General features: G+C 30.3%; 2 protein-coding genes across 4 annotated transcripts in view; one reads left to right on the top strand and one right to left on the bottom strand.

The window, feature by feature from the left end:
• Window positions 1-16,554, top strand: part of LOC130898271 (uncharacterized) — a 92,228-nt gene that overhangs the window by 42,617 nt on the left and 33,057 nt on the right. For both annotated transcript variants that reach the window (XM_057807441.1, XM_057807440.1), the window contains one exon: window positions 14,693-14,942. In XM_057807441.1, the coding sequence (XP_057663424.1) occupies window positions 14,693-14,942 (250 nt within the window). The remainder of the gene's footprint in view (window positions 1-14,692; window positions 14,943-16,554) is intronic.
• On the bottom strand, window positions 1,063-4,609 carry LOC130898272 (protein SHQ1 homolog). Of its 2 annotated transcripts, XM_057807444.1 has the most exons (3): window positions 4,276-4,579; window positions 3,081-4,152; window positions 1,063-1,416 (listed from the first exon to the last, which is right to left on the bottom strand). In XM_057807444.1, exons 1-2 carry the CDS (start codon window positions 4,481-4,483, stop codon window positions 3,131-3,133), a joined length of 1,230 nt encoding a protein of 409 aa, XP_057663427.1. In that variant the 5' UTR covers window positions 4,484-4,579; the 3' UTR covers window positions 1,063-1,416; window positions 3,081-3,130. The 2 variants fall into 2 exon arrangements, with proteins under 2 accessions (XP_057663427.1, XP_057663426.1); XM_057807443.1 differs by having other exon boundaries at window positions 3,081-4,609.

The following is a 16,554-nucleotide window of genomic DNA, read 5'->3' as shown; positions in this document are numbered from 1 at the left end:
TTACGATTCGATGTTTTCATTGGTAAACAGAGTCCACGTGGGCTGATGGTTTGTTAGATGATTAATGTTGGTAATAATTTTGGGATTGTACAGGCATTTGTGAGGAATAAAAATTATATAGTACTATGAAGATAATTCCCTTACTTTGTCCCAATATCCAACAAACTTTCAAAATTTCTCTGAATTTATGATCATAAGTCCAATATTTGTCCCATGAAAAATAATCATTGCCACACAGCAATACCAATAGTCGATATGTAGGTACATTTTTGAGTACTTGGTAATACTCGCATTATTTTTTGACAGTTGCCTTCAAGTTTGTTAGAGTAATTGTTGGAAGAAGATTTCATGGTAATTTTAACAAAAAGCTAGTTGGTCACGAAAGGTTATGTTGCGAGATTTCCTTATTTTTAATAAAAGTGAGAGGATGATGAGTTATGAGGTAATGACTTCCAGACTGGATCGTCTCGATTTTCGTACATTTTTGCTTATTGAAACTTTTTAATTACTATTTTGCTTTATTTTATAGTTTGTAAGTTAATATAACTTAGTCGAATTTTCAATATATTTAAATTTAAGTACGTACAAACAATTTTTTACGATTAATTCAGCAATTTTCTTGTAACCATTTGAATGCCATATATTTGGCCTGATACACATCAAGAGAAATTTGTTATATGCATATAAGACGACTAACAACGCAACACTAGTTTCTCATGGGCAGTTATCACTAATAGAGTTATCAGAATCTTTGATAACACCTACTAACTAACTACTACTAACTAACCTACTAACATCAATATCCATTTACAAAAGTTGGAGATATATAAAATAGATTAAATCCAATATTGATAGGCCGTCTCGAAAATTCTAGGACAAAAGTCAAAAAAAAAAATTAGTAAAAATTTTTAATCTCATATTAATGGAAATTCTGAAAACAAAGATTCTTAAATGTAACAGATTAGAACCGGAGAATTAGAAATCACAAGTAAAAGACTGGTTTCTTTGTTTTCACCCAATTTTACTTTACTTGTGGTTTCTGTAAATTAAATTAATATACAATTTCAGTATGAAAATATTTTAATACGTATTTTTATAATTACAGATTAAAATTTTCATATTAATACCTATAGTGAAAATTATATGATATTTTAATTTAAAATAAAGTCTTATTGGAATAAAATTCACACTATATATATACTCCTAGCAAAATTAATACATAATTCATAATTTGTCAAATTTTTTTAATGAAAGAACTCTAGGATTTATATTCTACTTCAATTTTGCTACCCCCAATGTTTCTAAATCATCTCATTCTCCAAAATCATAATGTTACATAATGTGCTGCAGCTATTGAAGAAGGATCCTTATAAGTACAATCGTCGATTCTTAGAGCATTAAGAAGGGTTCAAGGACCTGGAAAAAATTAAACATATTAGTGTCTGCAGTGTGTAACTTATTCAAACCAGAACTGATTTTTGTGGCTACAAGCACTTAGGCAAGAGCTTTCCTACATCCAGTTTCCTTCAGCTAAATATTGTGTCTATAATGTAGAAATAAACAAAAATATTAGAATCCCTATAACTGGAACTCCTTTAATCTGCAACATCAAAGTGCAAGACTACAGTTTGCTAGAGGTCTTTTGAACAAAAGTTCACATTTTGCTTATTTGCCATTACCATTATACATGCTACCAAGTTATGTGTGGTGGCAGAAGTAACATTAGATAATGTGTAATGCCACAATGGCATTTTAATCGTCTTAATGCTCACAAGTATTGTTCTTCTTTGAGAGGTAATTGATAGTTACAAGCTTAATAAAATCCACCTTATAGATGAAATATCTCTTAAACTTATTTTATTCGAAATCGACAGTAAAGTGAAACGTTAATGCCGATTGGTCGATAGAAATATTCAGTGATATCGATTTTTAGTGCCTAGACACTGAAGTAACTGAACTGGCATATGCTTCATATTCTACAGCAGTTGATAATATGTCAACCAGATTACACCCTTATAAAATTACCATTAATTTCCAGCAATTGTCAATCTATAATTAATGCCAAATGAATAACTACATTCTTAAAATGGACTCTTTAATGGCTTTTCAAACATGTAAATTTTCTATTTCACAAATACTTCTTGACATTAAAACACTTATTTTAAAATTGTTTTTATTCCACCTCTGTTGAATAATTTATTGCTCAAATCATTGCAATGGAAAGAGAAATAAATTAAACCTGTAACATGCCATTTGACTTGTTACAGTTTCCTTTGTTCACATATTCTACCATTCGAGTTTTTGAGAAATTAATTTGTTATCGACCTCCCACTTCATTCGAGAAATACAATAAAACCTTGAAATGTATTGGAGTTCTTCCTCTACCTACATACACTACACAAATTAAAGTAAATTTTAGTAAATTTGTGGTGATTTTATACTTTGTCTTTGCTTTTTTTATTTTTTTATATCAAAAAAATTCTAGTTATCTTTATGGACTTCTTTTTGTTTCAAGCAAATTTTGTATGATAGTTTTCTATTCATTCAGTTCCTCAAATAAACAGAAAATACGAATTTATATGAAAACTATCATACAAAATTTACTTAAAACAAAAGGAAATCCATAAAGATAACTGTAATTTTTGTAAGTACAATAAAAAAAGCAAAGAAAAACTTACTAGCAAATATAAAGAATAAAATCACCACAAATTTACTTTGATTTGAACATTTGAGTGTAGTTAGGCAGAAAAAGAATTTCTCCAATGAAGTGGGAGATCGATACCAGATTAATTATAACAAGCTGAATGGCATGTTACAAATCATTGAGTCTTTCAGCATTTTAGACTAAAAAATCCAAATTATGTGTTAATTTTGCTGTATTATTTATCACAGCTTTGTAGTTAAAATTTTAATATTTAAAAACATGTTAATGTTTGTTAAGAATTTAAAATACATAAATATTCTAAACACAGAAAGCTGCAGTAATAAAAAACTTCAAACTAAATTCCCACTCAAATTAATACATAAATTATATTTGAATAATTCTTGAAACAAATAAAAAAATATAATTTATATAGTACCTTAAAACATCGAGTTTTAACAATGTTAAACTTCAATATAGAGACCTTGTTTAAAGATCAGTAGTAATGTATTTTTCTTTTTCACCAACTGTTTCGGTATTAGATTGACATTCACTGCTCGATTCAGTTTCTGACTCGCTACTATCATCTGAATCACTTGATTCTGAGGATTCATCATCACTATCATCACTTACAACAGAAATTTTCAAATTTTCCATTTTATTTTCCAAGGTAAATCCTTGTTCAATTTCAAACAAATTAAAGCCTAGTTCTTCTTTTTTAATTTCCAAAGAATCAACTTCTTTCAAAAATTCTCTCCATCTGTTTCTGTCCCAATTAATAATGTATATTATGTAATCTTTAATAAATAAGTTATTTAGAATGTATCTGCAACAATCGCCTCCCAAAAATATATAGTAAATTTGGATCAGACATTTTATTATGTATTTGTCACTCAACTTTAATAATTGTTTTAAATCTTCTAGCACCTTTAAACTCAATTCAAAATTTCTAAATAGTGGATAAGTAACGCTTCTTCTGAAAGCTGAAATTAAAACGTCTTTGGTGTTATCAAATGCATCTAGCCAACATAATGTTGCAGAAAGTTTAACTATAGTCCATCCTGATTCTGAATTAGTATCATAGTCTGTAGTTCGTCCGTCATAACAATATGCATACAAAATATCAATTAACCCATTAAAAACATACTTAATTTGTAATTCTGACAGTTCATAATTTATGTTTGGTAAATCTTTTAAGAAGTCTAGTTCTTTGTTACTGAAAGTTATATCATCATCTTTTATATCGTTCCAAGGAGTCTTTAATTGTAACAGACTCAGAATATCTTCATTTTCTATATAATCTGCTAAATAATGGCCCATGTCGAACTTTCCTTGCTCAAATTGTAATCTTAGTTTTCGCCTCTCTTTTAAATTGACTTCACTAGGATCTATTTCAAAAACTTCACTGAATTCTGAACTTACTGCTACAAAGTTGCGATGCCCCATTAATGCAAAACCGAATCCTTGAGATAAATCGCTTTCATTAGGTAATTTAGCTTCATTATCGATAACTAAAATATTTGGTTTATTCTCATAAGTAGTTTCAACTCTGGTAACCAAAAATTTGGTTATAAAATCAAGGTCTTCAAAATGCTCTCCATATTCTGCTTTGTCATAAGTAAAAGTAAATTCACCTGATTCACAATCAAAAGAACTCCTGTAATTTTCATTCTCAATTAATTTTCCAGGTAAAAACAATCTCAGAAAATAAGGTTTGCAGAAAAATAAGAACACATTTTCATCCACTTCCACCTGTAATTCACGCAATGAACAATAAGGAGCTCTAATTTCTATTGTTATACTTCTATCATCTTGTGATAATTTGAATCTTGGTGTGAGCATTTTCTTTTTAATAATGCCTATTTTATACAAAAATTCAACATACTAAAAATAACCCAATCACTTTTGTTTATACTTCAACTGTCATTTAAGTCAAATTCTTCTTTTTCGTTTTATAGCCCTCATACGTGTACGACAACTTCAAATGTCATTGAAGTCACATACCTCTTCTTTTTCGTTTTATTGTCTTCATACATATATCTACTAGGTAATCACTTGATCAAGATAATAGACTTAATGAAAATTTCATAATATATAGGTCCGTCCAGCTCGGGAGCAGAAATAGGAAGGCCCCGATTCGGTAAGATGGAAAAATGAGTGTTTTCACAATTTCACAACAACTGGGGGTATTTATGTGCACATTTGGGATATTTTTCCTTTCACTAATGCCACACGCTGTATAGTGTATAAAATTATATGTGCAAAATAATTCTCTCAAATTTATCACTTTTCACTTTTAATGTATAATACAATCTGCTTTATGTTGCTTGTTATGTACCTAGTTTATAAAAAGCTAAGCATTTCAGCCATCTAGTTGTACTTGTCTAATTTCTGTTGATTACTAGTTTTGCGACATACTTTAATATGTTTATCTTTAAATAGTTTATATAAAATACTTAATTTTAGATATTTTGTTTTTGAAAAATAATGAGTAATTAAATCCATTCAGTAATTCCAAGTAAATGTAATAATATTTATTAATAGGTATATACTATAATCATATATAAATTCTATAAATGGTTCAGTTCTGCGTAGTTATACGAGGTACTCGAAAATTATGTACAGGGTGGGCAACTAAGAACGGCCGCCGGCCATATCTCAGGAGCAGATTATATTATAGCTTCGGGGGGAAAAATTATAACAAAATTTGACTTGAGAAACACATGAAAATTATTTTCAGAATTTTAGACCCACCTCTAGAAGGCGTATTTAAAAATATGAAATTAAAAAATTTTCTAAAACTTACCTAATTAAATTTATATACGATAATCCAATTCTTCGCATTTTTCATTTCACAACTATCAGTCTATCTCTTTAAAAAAATGGGGGGGTGGTGAGAACCTTGTTATGAAAAAATGCCTGTAAGTCTGGTTCTGCTTTACCGATTTTTATAAACTTGATGTTGTTTAAAAGAGCTTGTGCCCAGCAATACAAATTAATAAATACCAAGCAATTAATTAAGCAACGTGAATGTTAGAGGAAATATATTTTAGATATTGTGATTTCTCCTTACAAATAAAAATTTAAGTAGGTCTTTTAAAAGTAAACTATATGAACATTAAAATAGCGAAAACCACATGACGATATCTTTTTTATATTTCGAGATATCTTAAGAAATGTGTAAATGCGATTTTCTACAAACGTCTATTAGACTGGTTCACCCAAACAGAAATTAAAAATTTATTTTGGATGGGAAGTTCTTACATTGGACTACCTGCAGTAATTTCTCATAATAATCTTATTATTATTATCTTATTATTTATTCAAGTTATGACAAGAAAAATTAAAATCTATCCAAAAAAATTGAAGTTATTATTAACAAATAAAAATAAGGGTATGTATTTTTAAATGCTTTATCATAATAAAAAAACGAAAAATTTCATTTCAAAAATAAAAACAACTAAGCGGTGGACCACCGTTAACATTTAGGGGTATGAAAAATAGATGTTGGCCGATTCTTAGACCTACTCCATATGCTTATAAAATTTTCTAAAAAACCAGCCAAGCCGTTTCAGAGGAGTATAGTAACTAAAATTGTGACATATAACTGAATCCGTATTTGAATTATTTACACTCCAACTTTGAAATAATGATAACGTTTTTACCCTGAATGTATAACGATAAAACGCTTATAATCAAAAATCAACTTTTGCCAAAAATATCAAAAAACAACAGATAAACTTCAAAGTAATTTTCCCAAATGCTTTTTTATTTTCTTTCATAAGTTATCTAATGGCTGCAGTTATGATGTAGAATTATTTTTTCTCCCCAATTTTTGGCATATTAAAAAATCGAAAAACTATGGTGATAATTGAGGAAATAATATTGACACACTTATGAAGAACTAGCGGACCCGACAGACGTTGTCCAGTCTCAACGATGAATATTGAATTCGAATTGGTTTTGGAATCGATCGGAAAAGCCGTTTAAAAGTTATTCCAAAAACCAGAATCGGTCTAAATTGTATTCAAAAACTAATTTCGGTTAAGCCCTTTCGTTATAAATAAATCTAGTATACCATGATGACGTACATACGACATAGCATCCTGAGCGTATTCATGTGTATGTCACGGACATTCGACGTATGTTGCTAGAAGAATAGTTGTTCTACCTACATTCTGTGCATTTCCATCAGCATTGATGGCATCCCGTAGATGAATGTATTCTTCAGGACGCAGTTTTACCCGGTTCAACCTGATAAATGTCAATCGCTCAGTTTCAACTTTCACGAACATATCCACAGCATATTGGTGGGAGAGACGCCTACATTTTAAGATATGATTGTTCTCGTTTTCCCGAACCATCATTCTGTATGATATCTTCACCTTGCCAAAATAAGATAGGATATTGTAGCACATCATATGATTGATGTGTTCCGGACACACGCTGCAGTTGATTGATATGAAACAATATCTCAGTGTCCATATTTTCACCCACGATGACAATACCGACTTCGTCAATTGTTGGCGCATTAAAACGTCTCGCGTGTTCTCCTGCTGGCGTCTTACCAGCTTTGATTACAATTTTGTGATTATCAGACGGTCCAAAGCGGTCGTGAATAAGCAACCAATTCTTTATGTTGATGAAAAATCGTTTAGAGTTGTTCCACAATTGGTTTTTTTACCGAATTATTGTTTGCATAACGCTAATCGACTTGTTTTGCTGAATCGCCCATAAAATACATTTGCAAGAATTTGTAATCACTATTCGGCGTTGGCAATAATGAACCTGTTAAATGATATATTTGAACCTGAATCTTGAAAGCTGCGATAAAATTTTCTTGAATAACTTTTGTTGCACCAAATGACGTCATCTGAAAATAATTATTGTAATGCTGAATATTGTCGGAAAATATTTAGAATCTGGTCCGTTTTCGGAAGACAATGAATGTAATGGGTCTGGTGGCGGTACTAATGTCGTCAATTTGACTTGACCGCTGGTGCAACTCAATCCATGAGCTTAATTTTTAAATGCCTTGCAATATTGGCATACAACGTTCATTGGTCCAATAGCAACGATTTGCTGTGAACTGTACTCGATTTCTACGTTATAATTGAATGGAGCTCGATAGGGGTTAAACGAAACATTTCGATTCCATCGATTCCGTTCCGCGCTTCGCGTTGCTCGTCAGTTTGACTTGCTCTTTTATATCTTTTACTCTCTGTTTACGAGTTCTGCGACTTAAGTTTGTACTTCTAATTGCTGGCATTTCCAAGAACGAAAATTCAATTGTAAGTTGTATTCTTCTTTATAACGGAGTATATCACTTGTTATGTTATTTCCGTTCATGTTAGTCTATCCAAACTTACCAAAACTCCATATTAAATTGAACTTTTAATATTAGGTTTAATTGCTCTGAACTAACCGTGATGTACACTAAGAAATTCAGTTTTCTTACATCCTTTTTATGAGAAATAATAAATTAATTATTTTATATGCATTTTTTATCAATAAAATAACTAGGATCGTAGCATATGTTTTAAACGATATTCAATTTTATAAATCCTCTTTGATGATATTTGCAGCACGCTCTGTCAATTCTATGTCAAACGTCATACTGTTACATTGAAAAAAGTTTATATTGTCCAAAGCGCTAAAGTTAGATTAGAAGTTAGAATTCTTAAAAAAGTATTCTTAAATTTTCTATTTTTCTGCGCCATTATTCAAATTTTTTCTTTCATAAGAACAATAACAAATACAACAAAAAAGAAATGGTGAAATCGAAAGTTATTTGACTATCGTAATTCCTTGTAATTTTGAAAATGTAAATCGAGTGATTTCTTTAAACCGTTATAGCTCGAAAACCGAAAATATTAGTAAGATACATATTGAATTAAACCATTATATTTTGTTAATAGTTTATATTTGATCAATAACCCTATATATAAATGTCAATTATGTCTCTAAAAAAGGTTCGAAATAACTGATTACCTTTGTAAGTACTGTTTGGGTTTTCGTTTGTATCCAAGTATGCGCGGACATAAGTTAACAATATTTGTAGTTATTTAGTTTTTATTATTTACTTACATAACTTGTTTCAAATGAAAATTTTTATTTATACAGTAAAATTTCATCTGTGAACGGATGGCGGGAACGCCCTTTAATTGATGTCAACTCCGGTGACGACAAACAGATTGTTCTTTGCTTTACATATTTTTTCAGGGTCATTTCTAAAACACTTTCACACATTATGCTACTAGGAGTAAAAGGCTATCATTATTGTTGAGCCCAGATTGTTGCTCTGCCGAGGCTGTGCAAACTGGGCAAAACATATATCGGGTCTTCTCCTCTTAGTACATACTATTTTTTTTTGTCTTCAAGTCTAAAAATAATACATTGAAATTCTTCTTCTTGAGACATTTTTACAATACACTTTTCAAAACTGACAAACATCAAATTAAATAAACATTAAATAACAGTTCCTGTCTACTTGGTTACAACGCCTATAATAAGACGTTGCTATCGTTTCTCATTATTTTGTTACTAGTACAATAATGAGCGTTCATTATTTTACTAGTGAAATAATAGATTATTTCTACGATCTGTGTTGCCGAAAATAATATAGATGTTATTATACACTTAAGCAAATAATAATTCTATTCGACAAATAAATAAAATTATAAAACTTCAGACTCCATAATTTCTTGTATCAATGCTTTTTGTATGTTTCACTACTCTTACTTTGGCTTTGAAAAAATTCTATGACAAGTTTAGTTTTCTGCATTTCAAACAACTCTTCTTCATAAGATGCAACATCAGACATTGCGTTCTTGGTAATGAAATGTAGATGACACAGTTTTATCCGCCTAAAGTATTTTCTGACCTCTTACTTCAGGCAGTTATTTTCCATGTGCATTTCCATATTGCTGCTTATATAAAAAGTGAAATGTGTATAGGTATATTTAGCAGGACATTAAAAATTACAAGACAACAAACACAAAAAAACTGTGTAAAAACAACCTACATAAGATAACTACTGACAATATATTATTCAACCAAGTAATCTAGTCAAAGATATCTGGCAGCTACATCAATCCCACATTCTGAACTTTTAAGATGAGTGGGAGTATCAGATCAGTTGTAAATACTAATCTCGCAGCAGGATAGATCCTTTGGGTCGCGGTGTATATAATATACCAATTTGTACATACATAAAGCCCCTTCAATTTAATTGTTTCATCAGTTTTTATCACATATATACTTATCATTGACTCATGCAGAAACCTAACAAAAATTGAAATATTAGTGAGTTATGTTATTTTATGAAATCGAATTAGTTCACAAAGAATATCTTTAATGTTTTTATCAACACATTTCTCAATGTTTTGTTTTATGCTGTATGTTCAATTTTGGGGTACTGTGAGGTTGTCTTATAAATTGCTTTATTTTTAATCGAGAATTGTTAAGTAACTGTAGATGTTCCAATCCACTTTGGATTTCAATATGATAATCAACACACTTGGAATCTATTTGCTTCACTATTTTATAGAATTAATTTAAGCTAAAATTTCATAGCCACATTTTTGTTGCATTATTGCACTGTAAATATAAGTGCAGCCAGAAAAATCTTATATTTCTTAGTAAAAACTTCGTTTTAATAAGATTCATATGTTATAGGGGGCTTATTTTCTGTCCCATACTGAAATTTTATTGCAAGTTCCAAAAAAAATTTCCTCGAGGCTCAACCCTTATTATTAATAGTTCTCGACAGAGGGGTGTAAAGATTTCCCTTTGATTTTTTATTTTTAAATTTCTCTGGCTCAGTAGCATTTCATAGCATCGTTTCGACCATGTACGCTTCTTTTTCAGAATTTAATGCTCTACATAAGTGTCTAGTTCAGCCAAACCGTAACTCGAACAGGCGAGGTAGTACAGGTCTCTAAACTTGATTTTTCCATGAACTCCGCCTTTTTTATCATTTATCTCGTGAATGACAATAGCTACAAAAAAATGTGAATAACAAACTTGTAGGAAATTCAATTTTCTATAAATAATGTCCACAGCACCAAGTCACTAAAATCAATATTTTCGGAGATATTTAATGATAACATTTTGGTAATTTCAATTTTTTATCGAAAATCACGTCAAATTGTAAAAAATATATAATTTATATTATCAACCTCTTTCTTAACAAATTACTTTTTTTTAAATGGAACGGTAAAAAATATACCAAGTCGGAATTATGTTAGTATCGATTGTAAAAAAAAAGTTTTACATTTATAGATAAATTCACAGGTTAGAAATTTTTGTAGTTTATAAGATGTCAGTCAACACTAAAAAATTGAATTTTCTACATGTTTGTCATTCACATTTTTTTGTAACTCTTGTCATTCACGAGATAAATGCCAAAAAAGGCGAAGTTCATGGAAAAATCAAGTTTAGAGGCCTTTACCACCTTACCGGTTCAAGTTACAGCTTGGCCTCAATGGACTATCCCAGTGAACAACGGTAAAAATATGGTATCACCTCAGAATTCCATCAAGACGTGAAATTTTTAAATTAAGTTCTAATTATCCTTCTCTTCAAAATCTATCCTATGCCAATATGTCCAAATTATTGTATTGGGTGAAAACTACTCCTGTCCTATTGTCAAAATTTAATAAAAAAAAATGCTGAAAAAAAACATTTATAGGATTAAAATAAAGATCGTATAATGTTTTAGGACACTATTTATGTTTTTCAAACCTTAAGGTATTTGAACCCTTAAACTTTGACTCAAATGCTTCTTTATCACAAATTTTTCACCCTTAAAAATCATCCCTTATTGCTAAAAAGTTAAAAAAAAACATTTATCATCTTATTTAAAGAATAAAAATATTACTTTTATTTATTAAATTAATATTTTTTGTAGTGCTTGATTTGTAAATGCTTTTTTTGCATATTTCCTTCCCTCAAAAACTATCTCTAATATAGAAAAAAATTGAAATCTTTGAAAATTTTGGTTTGAAAAGAATATATTTTGTGTTATATATCAATTCAAAAAATTAACAAATTAATGTACAAAATAAATATCATTATTAACTGCAATTTTCGTCTTCGTCCTTTTCTTCATCAGTTATTAGAGCAAGAACATTCGAACATTCATTGCAAGTTTAGTTACAAAAAATTCCATAATTCACCGCAACCTTTTTTGCAATTAGTACAGGTAAAACAGGATTAAACCCAAAATTAAATTGTGCGCTTCTAATTCTCTGGATTCTCAGAGGTTTTCGGTTACTGAATAAGCACGGGTTTTCGACATTTTGGTTAACTCAAAAAAATTTTGAAACGCGAATACCTCTAAAACTAAGAGGATTTCGAATAAAACTGCTTGAACAAAAAATGTACTGCACAAAGTTTTCTACAAAAAAGGTTTTCATCCATTTTTTCGTTGGAACCACTATTTCTGAGTAAATCTCCCTCAACACTGAAAGACGGATAGCATCTTCTCGCGAATTTCCCGCCAGTGCGAATTTAAACCAATGTACGTTCCAGGCGCACATGGAAACTGCTCTTCTTCTCTGGCACTTTTTTCGAATTCTACGTAGTTTTCGAGTTATTCGCGATTTAAAATATTTTTGAGCGTTCAAACCCATTTTATAACGGAAATTTTGAGGTTAAGAAAAAATTGAAACCTTTTTTGTACAGAATGTTGGGCTCCACATTTTTTGTCCCGGCAGTTTGCTTCGAAATCCTCATAGTTTTCGAGTTATTAGCAATTCAAAATGTTTTTTTACGGTGAAAATTTTGAGGTTAGGAAAAAATGCTTGAAAGCCAAATCTGTAGAGAATATTGTGCTGTTCATTTTTTGCTACAGTACTTTTTTTCGAAATTCTCGTAGTTTTCGAATTATTCGCGATTCAAAGTATTTTTGAGTGCATAAACCCATTTTAAGGTGGAAATTTTGAGGTTAGGAACAAATACCTGGGATATTTTTTTATAGATAATTTTGTACTTTATGTTTTTTATTAGAGCAGTGTTTGTCGAATATCTCTTGGTTTTCGAGTTATTCGCGTTTCGAAAATCAGTGTCCGTAATTTTATTAAGTGTTGCTAGACTTATTCAATATATCAAAACTTTCCAGAATCTAGAAAAACAAAACCGCCCATATTTGATTTAAGGTTTTAGTTCAAAATCGCCTAATTTGCCAGTACTAAATTGTAATTATCATTTGCAAGAGTTCTTGTGATGCAGGACTTTTTTGCATTTTAGTGGGTTGCAATAAACCCCCAATCATTAGGATTAATATTTTTATTTCGAAGCCAATATTGAACTTGGTAGTAACATCTTTGCAAATGCTCATCCAGTGCATCAACTGTCGGAACAAGGGATGACAATTTAACTGTAATGTTTTTAGTAGTTGCCTTAATAAAGGACTCATATCTCATTTGATCAAGAAATACCTGCAGATCTTTAATGTTTTGCATTATATTTACGTTCGTATTTTAACAGTACCATTTAACATTATTGCCCAGTATCTACCATTCAAAATCTGCTCCGAAATGTAAAAAAATTGTGTTAGTCTGTTTTAGGTGTCCCTCTCTTAATTTGGGAGCTAGGTAGTCGATTAAAAAACTATTTTGTAGGAAAATTTATAATATATTACGCTTAAAAGGTTTGGAAAACATTTAAGCCTTTTTAAGAGGGCAACGTTCCAAGGACTTATAAACGGTACCGTTCACACGCTACTGTGAACTTTGAAAGTTTATATCTCGGTTAAATCTGAAGTTAAGAGAAAAAACAAAGAAACAAAATTTCTATTGAAAAAAACTTAACTTTCAGTTCTCTAGCAGTTTTAACGTATCTTTCATATTTTTTCATGCTTTCTCCATTGAAACCATCATTTTTTTTTCGGAATAAAGCTCTCTAGATAAATGAAACTTCCGTAATTTCCATATTCATATCATTTTATTTCAGTTTAGGTGGCAATGCCAATGGTAGATATGCTGTTTTTGTGGTAATAACTCCCTTATTTTAAGATTTACAAAGTCTCATTCAATCCATTTTATTCGTAAAATTGACCGTTTTTCACTTATTGAATTTCCTAAATCTTCGGTTCACTAAATAAGTTTAATAAAACGTAACTCGTTTTGTTTTAGATCTATAACAAAAAAAAATTTCTTTATATTTTTTTAAAAGCTACCTTTAACATCTCTACACTTTTTTCGATTAAATCTAACGTTTTTGAGTTATTTGTGAAATTCGATTAAGAAACTTTTTGTAACTAAAATTCTAAATTTCAATCACGAATAAGTCAAAAAGTATTTATTGTTCGAAAAAACTTCGAGGGGTAATTTAAGCTTAAAATACTTTTTTCTATCGATTTCTATGGTTAGCTTCACAAAAAAAATTATCACCCTCTATTTGGGATGGTATTATCCCCCCGAGTAAAAGAGAGAGATTAGCTTTATTGTCATTAGAAAATTTTACAATTTTATCGACAAAAGCAACACAATTTTATATTAGATAATATAAAAATATTAAATAACAATTCAACTTAATATATAATTTATAATAATTCTATTGAGCCTATGGGAAATTATAGAATTCTGCCACAGAATAATCAGAAAGATATTTAAAGCAGAAATCTTCGGAACTTATTAAATGTATTTGTACATATCGGCATTAGGTAGACTTTGCTTTTTTAAGTATTTATTATCTACTGTTAAGATTTCAAGCAAATCGATGCGTCTTGATAGAAATCTGAGGTAAAAATCGTTGTTCACCGGACTAGACACGTTTGTAGAGCATTCAATTCTGAAAAAAAAACCGCCCATGATCGAAGTGATGCTTTGAAATGCAACTGAGCTATAGAAATTTAAAAATAAAAAATCAGAGTTTCTGTGTTTTTTTAAGGGGAAATCTTTACCCTCCTCGGTTGAGAACTGGATATTGAGGGCCCAAACTTTCAGGAATTGTTTTTTGGGTACTTGCAACAAAACTTCACGATGGGACCGAAAAAAATAGTTAAAAAGAAACATCCTAGTATGTATATATATAACTATTTTTCAGGTGAATCGAATGTGTACACTCTAGGAAATATAGGTGCTCATAGAATCGTGTGTACTAAGTTGCCTTCTGTTGGTCATACTCGAGAAGCTATGACAGCTGCTGGAAACACCACTACAAGACTTTTGGGAACTTTTCAAAAAGTTGACTATGTATTTCTAGTAGGTGTGGGTGGAGGTGTACCTCATTATACGGATTATAACAAACATGTCAAACTAGGAGATGTTGTTATTTCTTATCCAGTGAAGAACAAGTAAGTGAGAAAACATCTAATACCTTTATAAACCAAAAACCGAGTATTATCACTTTTTTCTTCGATTAAATATCAATATTTTCCATGAAACAAATACATAAAACTGTTTTAGAAGCGTTAAGCGAAACGTAACACAAGCATGGCATTAAGGCCGAAACTTACTAGCAACACGCCACGTGGCGAATATGTGTACATGTTCCATTTGATTCAATTTTCTACGAACATACTCGGCCAACTACACGCCACGCTATGCCATCCCACGTGGGACGATTCAAAATTCTCAGATGTAAATGACATATCTTCGACACATGGCGTGGGGTGGCGTGTTGGTAGTGAGTTTCGGTCTTTAGCCTTCCGGTTTTGGCATCGCTAGTAATTGCAGTGTCAGCAACATAGTACTTAGCGTGTCCCTCAAATTTTGACGTGCTTTGTAAAAATAAGAAGAGAAAAGTATCGTTTATTGGATTAACTTTGGATTTAGTTTTCTTATTCAGTTTTTAACCGTAATTTTTCTTTGGAGTATAAAATTTGCAGAAACAAATTATTTTATACCAAGTGGTGACTCAATCTTAAAACCAAAGGATTTTAATATAGGAAATCAGAAAATTCTTGATACTTTCTCCCAGCAAAAAGAGCATAATGAACAGTTAAAGTACAATTACACCAGTTAAATAACTCATTTCATAACTTTGTAAAAAACTATTTATTAAGCAAAAAAATTAATTTAATGAAGTGGTTACAATAATCTGACTAGCATTGTCGACAAATATCAAACTATTAAGACCCAGTATCCGTATGCAAACTGCCTTAAATACTGAATCTTATCGTATACAATTATTATAAATATTTATAAAATGGATATTTATGGTCGTTTAGAGTCACATCAATATGAGATAAAAGTGAGTGATTCCAAACGATAATTTAATAATGGAAGTTCATTCGTAAATAAGGGAGACTTGGAATCACTTAACTACTTAGTTGGTTCCCATTAAGAGTGGTCAAACTGCCTTGAGTACTAAATCGTATCATTTACAATAAAAACTAAAAATAATTATAAAACCAGTAGACAAGGGACATTTATGGTCGCTCACAGTCACATTAATATGAGACAAAAATTAAGTAATCCGAGACGATACGTCAAGTTCAATCACGTGGTCGTAAATAAAGGACACTTTGAGTCACTTAACAGATCCTAATGGTTCTTGTCAGGATTGGTGAGATAATTCACTATTAGTTCAATAAAATGATCCTTGAAATCTGGATTTTGAGATAATAAAGGATCTAAAGACGGAAAGTACGATTTTTTTCAAAGCAACCCCTAAGAAGGAATGAAACAATAAGTAAAGTGTGTGTTTTTTTTAATTTTCGACGAAATAAAAGCATAGAATTTAATTTTTTTAGCTAAACTCAAAATTAGTTAGAATAGTCAGAGGATAGGATAGAAAATCTGATATTCCTGTAAAATCTACATATTTTTTTATTTATTCAAAAAATTCAATTCGAGAGAATAAACTTTCTTAATTATTCATAACAAAGTTGCTTGTTGTAATGGTGTTAATGAGGAAGAAGAAACAGCAGAAAAAATGAAGAAGATACACATATAGAAGAAAAA

Source organism: Diorhabda carinulata, chromosome 9 (assembly GCF_026250575.1).
Source record: "Diorhabda carinulata isolate Delta chromosome 9, icDioCari1.1, whole genome shotgun sequence".
Taxonomy (NCBI): Eukaryota; Metazoa; Arthropoda; class Insecta; order Coleoptera; family Chrysomelidae; genus Diorhabda; species Diorhabda carinulata.
This window is presented reverse-complemented; position numbering and strand designations above follow the sequence as displayed.

Coding starts and splice junctions, on each gene's coding strand:
- LOC130898272 (XM_057807443.1), bottom strand. CDS start 4,483: ATGCTCACACCAAGATTCAAATTATCACAAGATGATAGAAGTATAACA.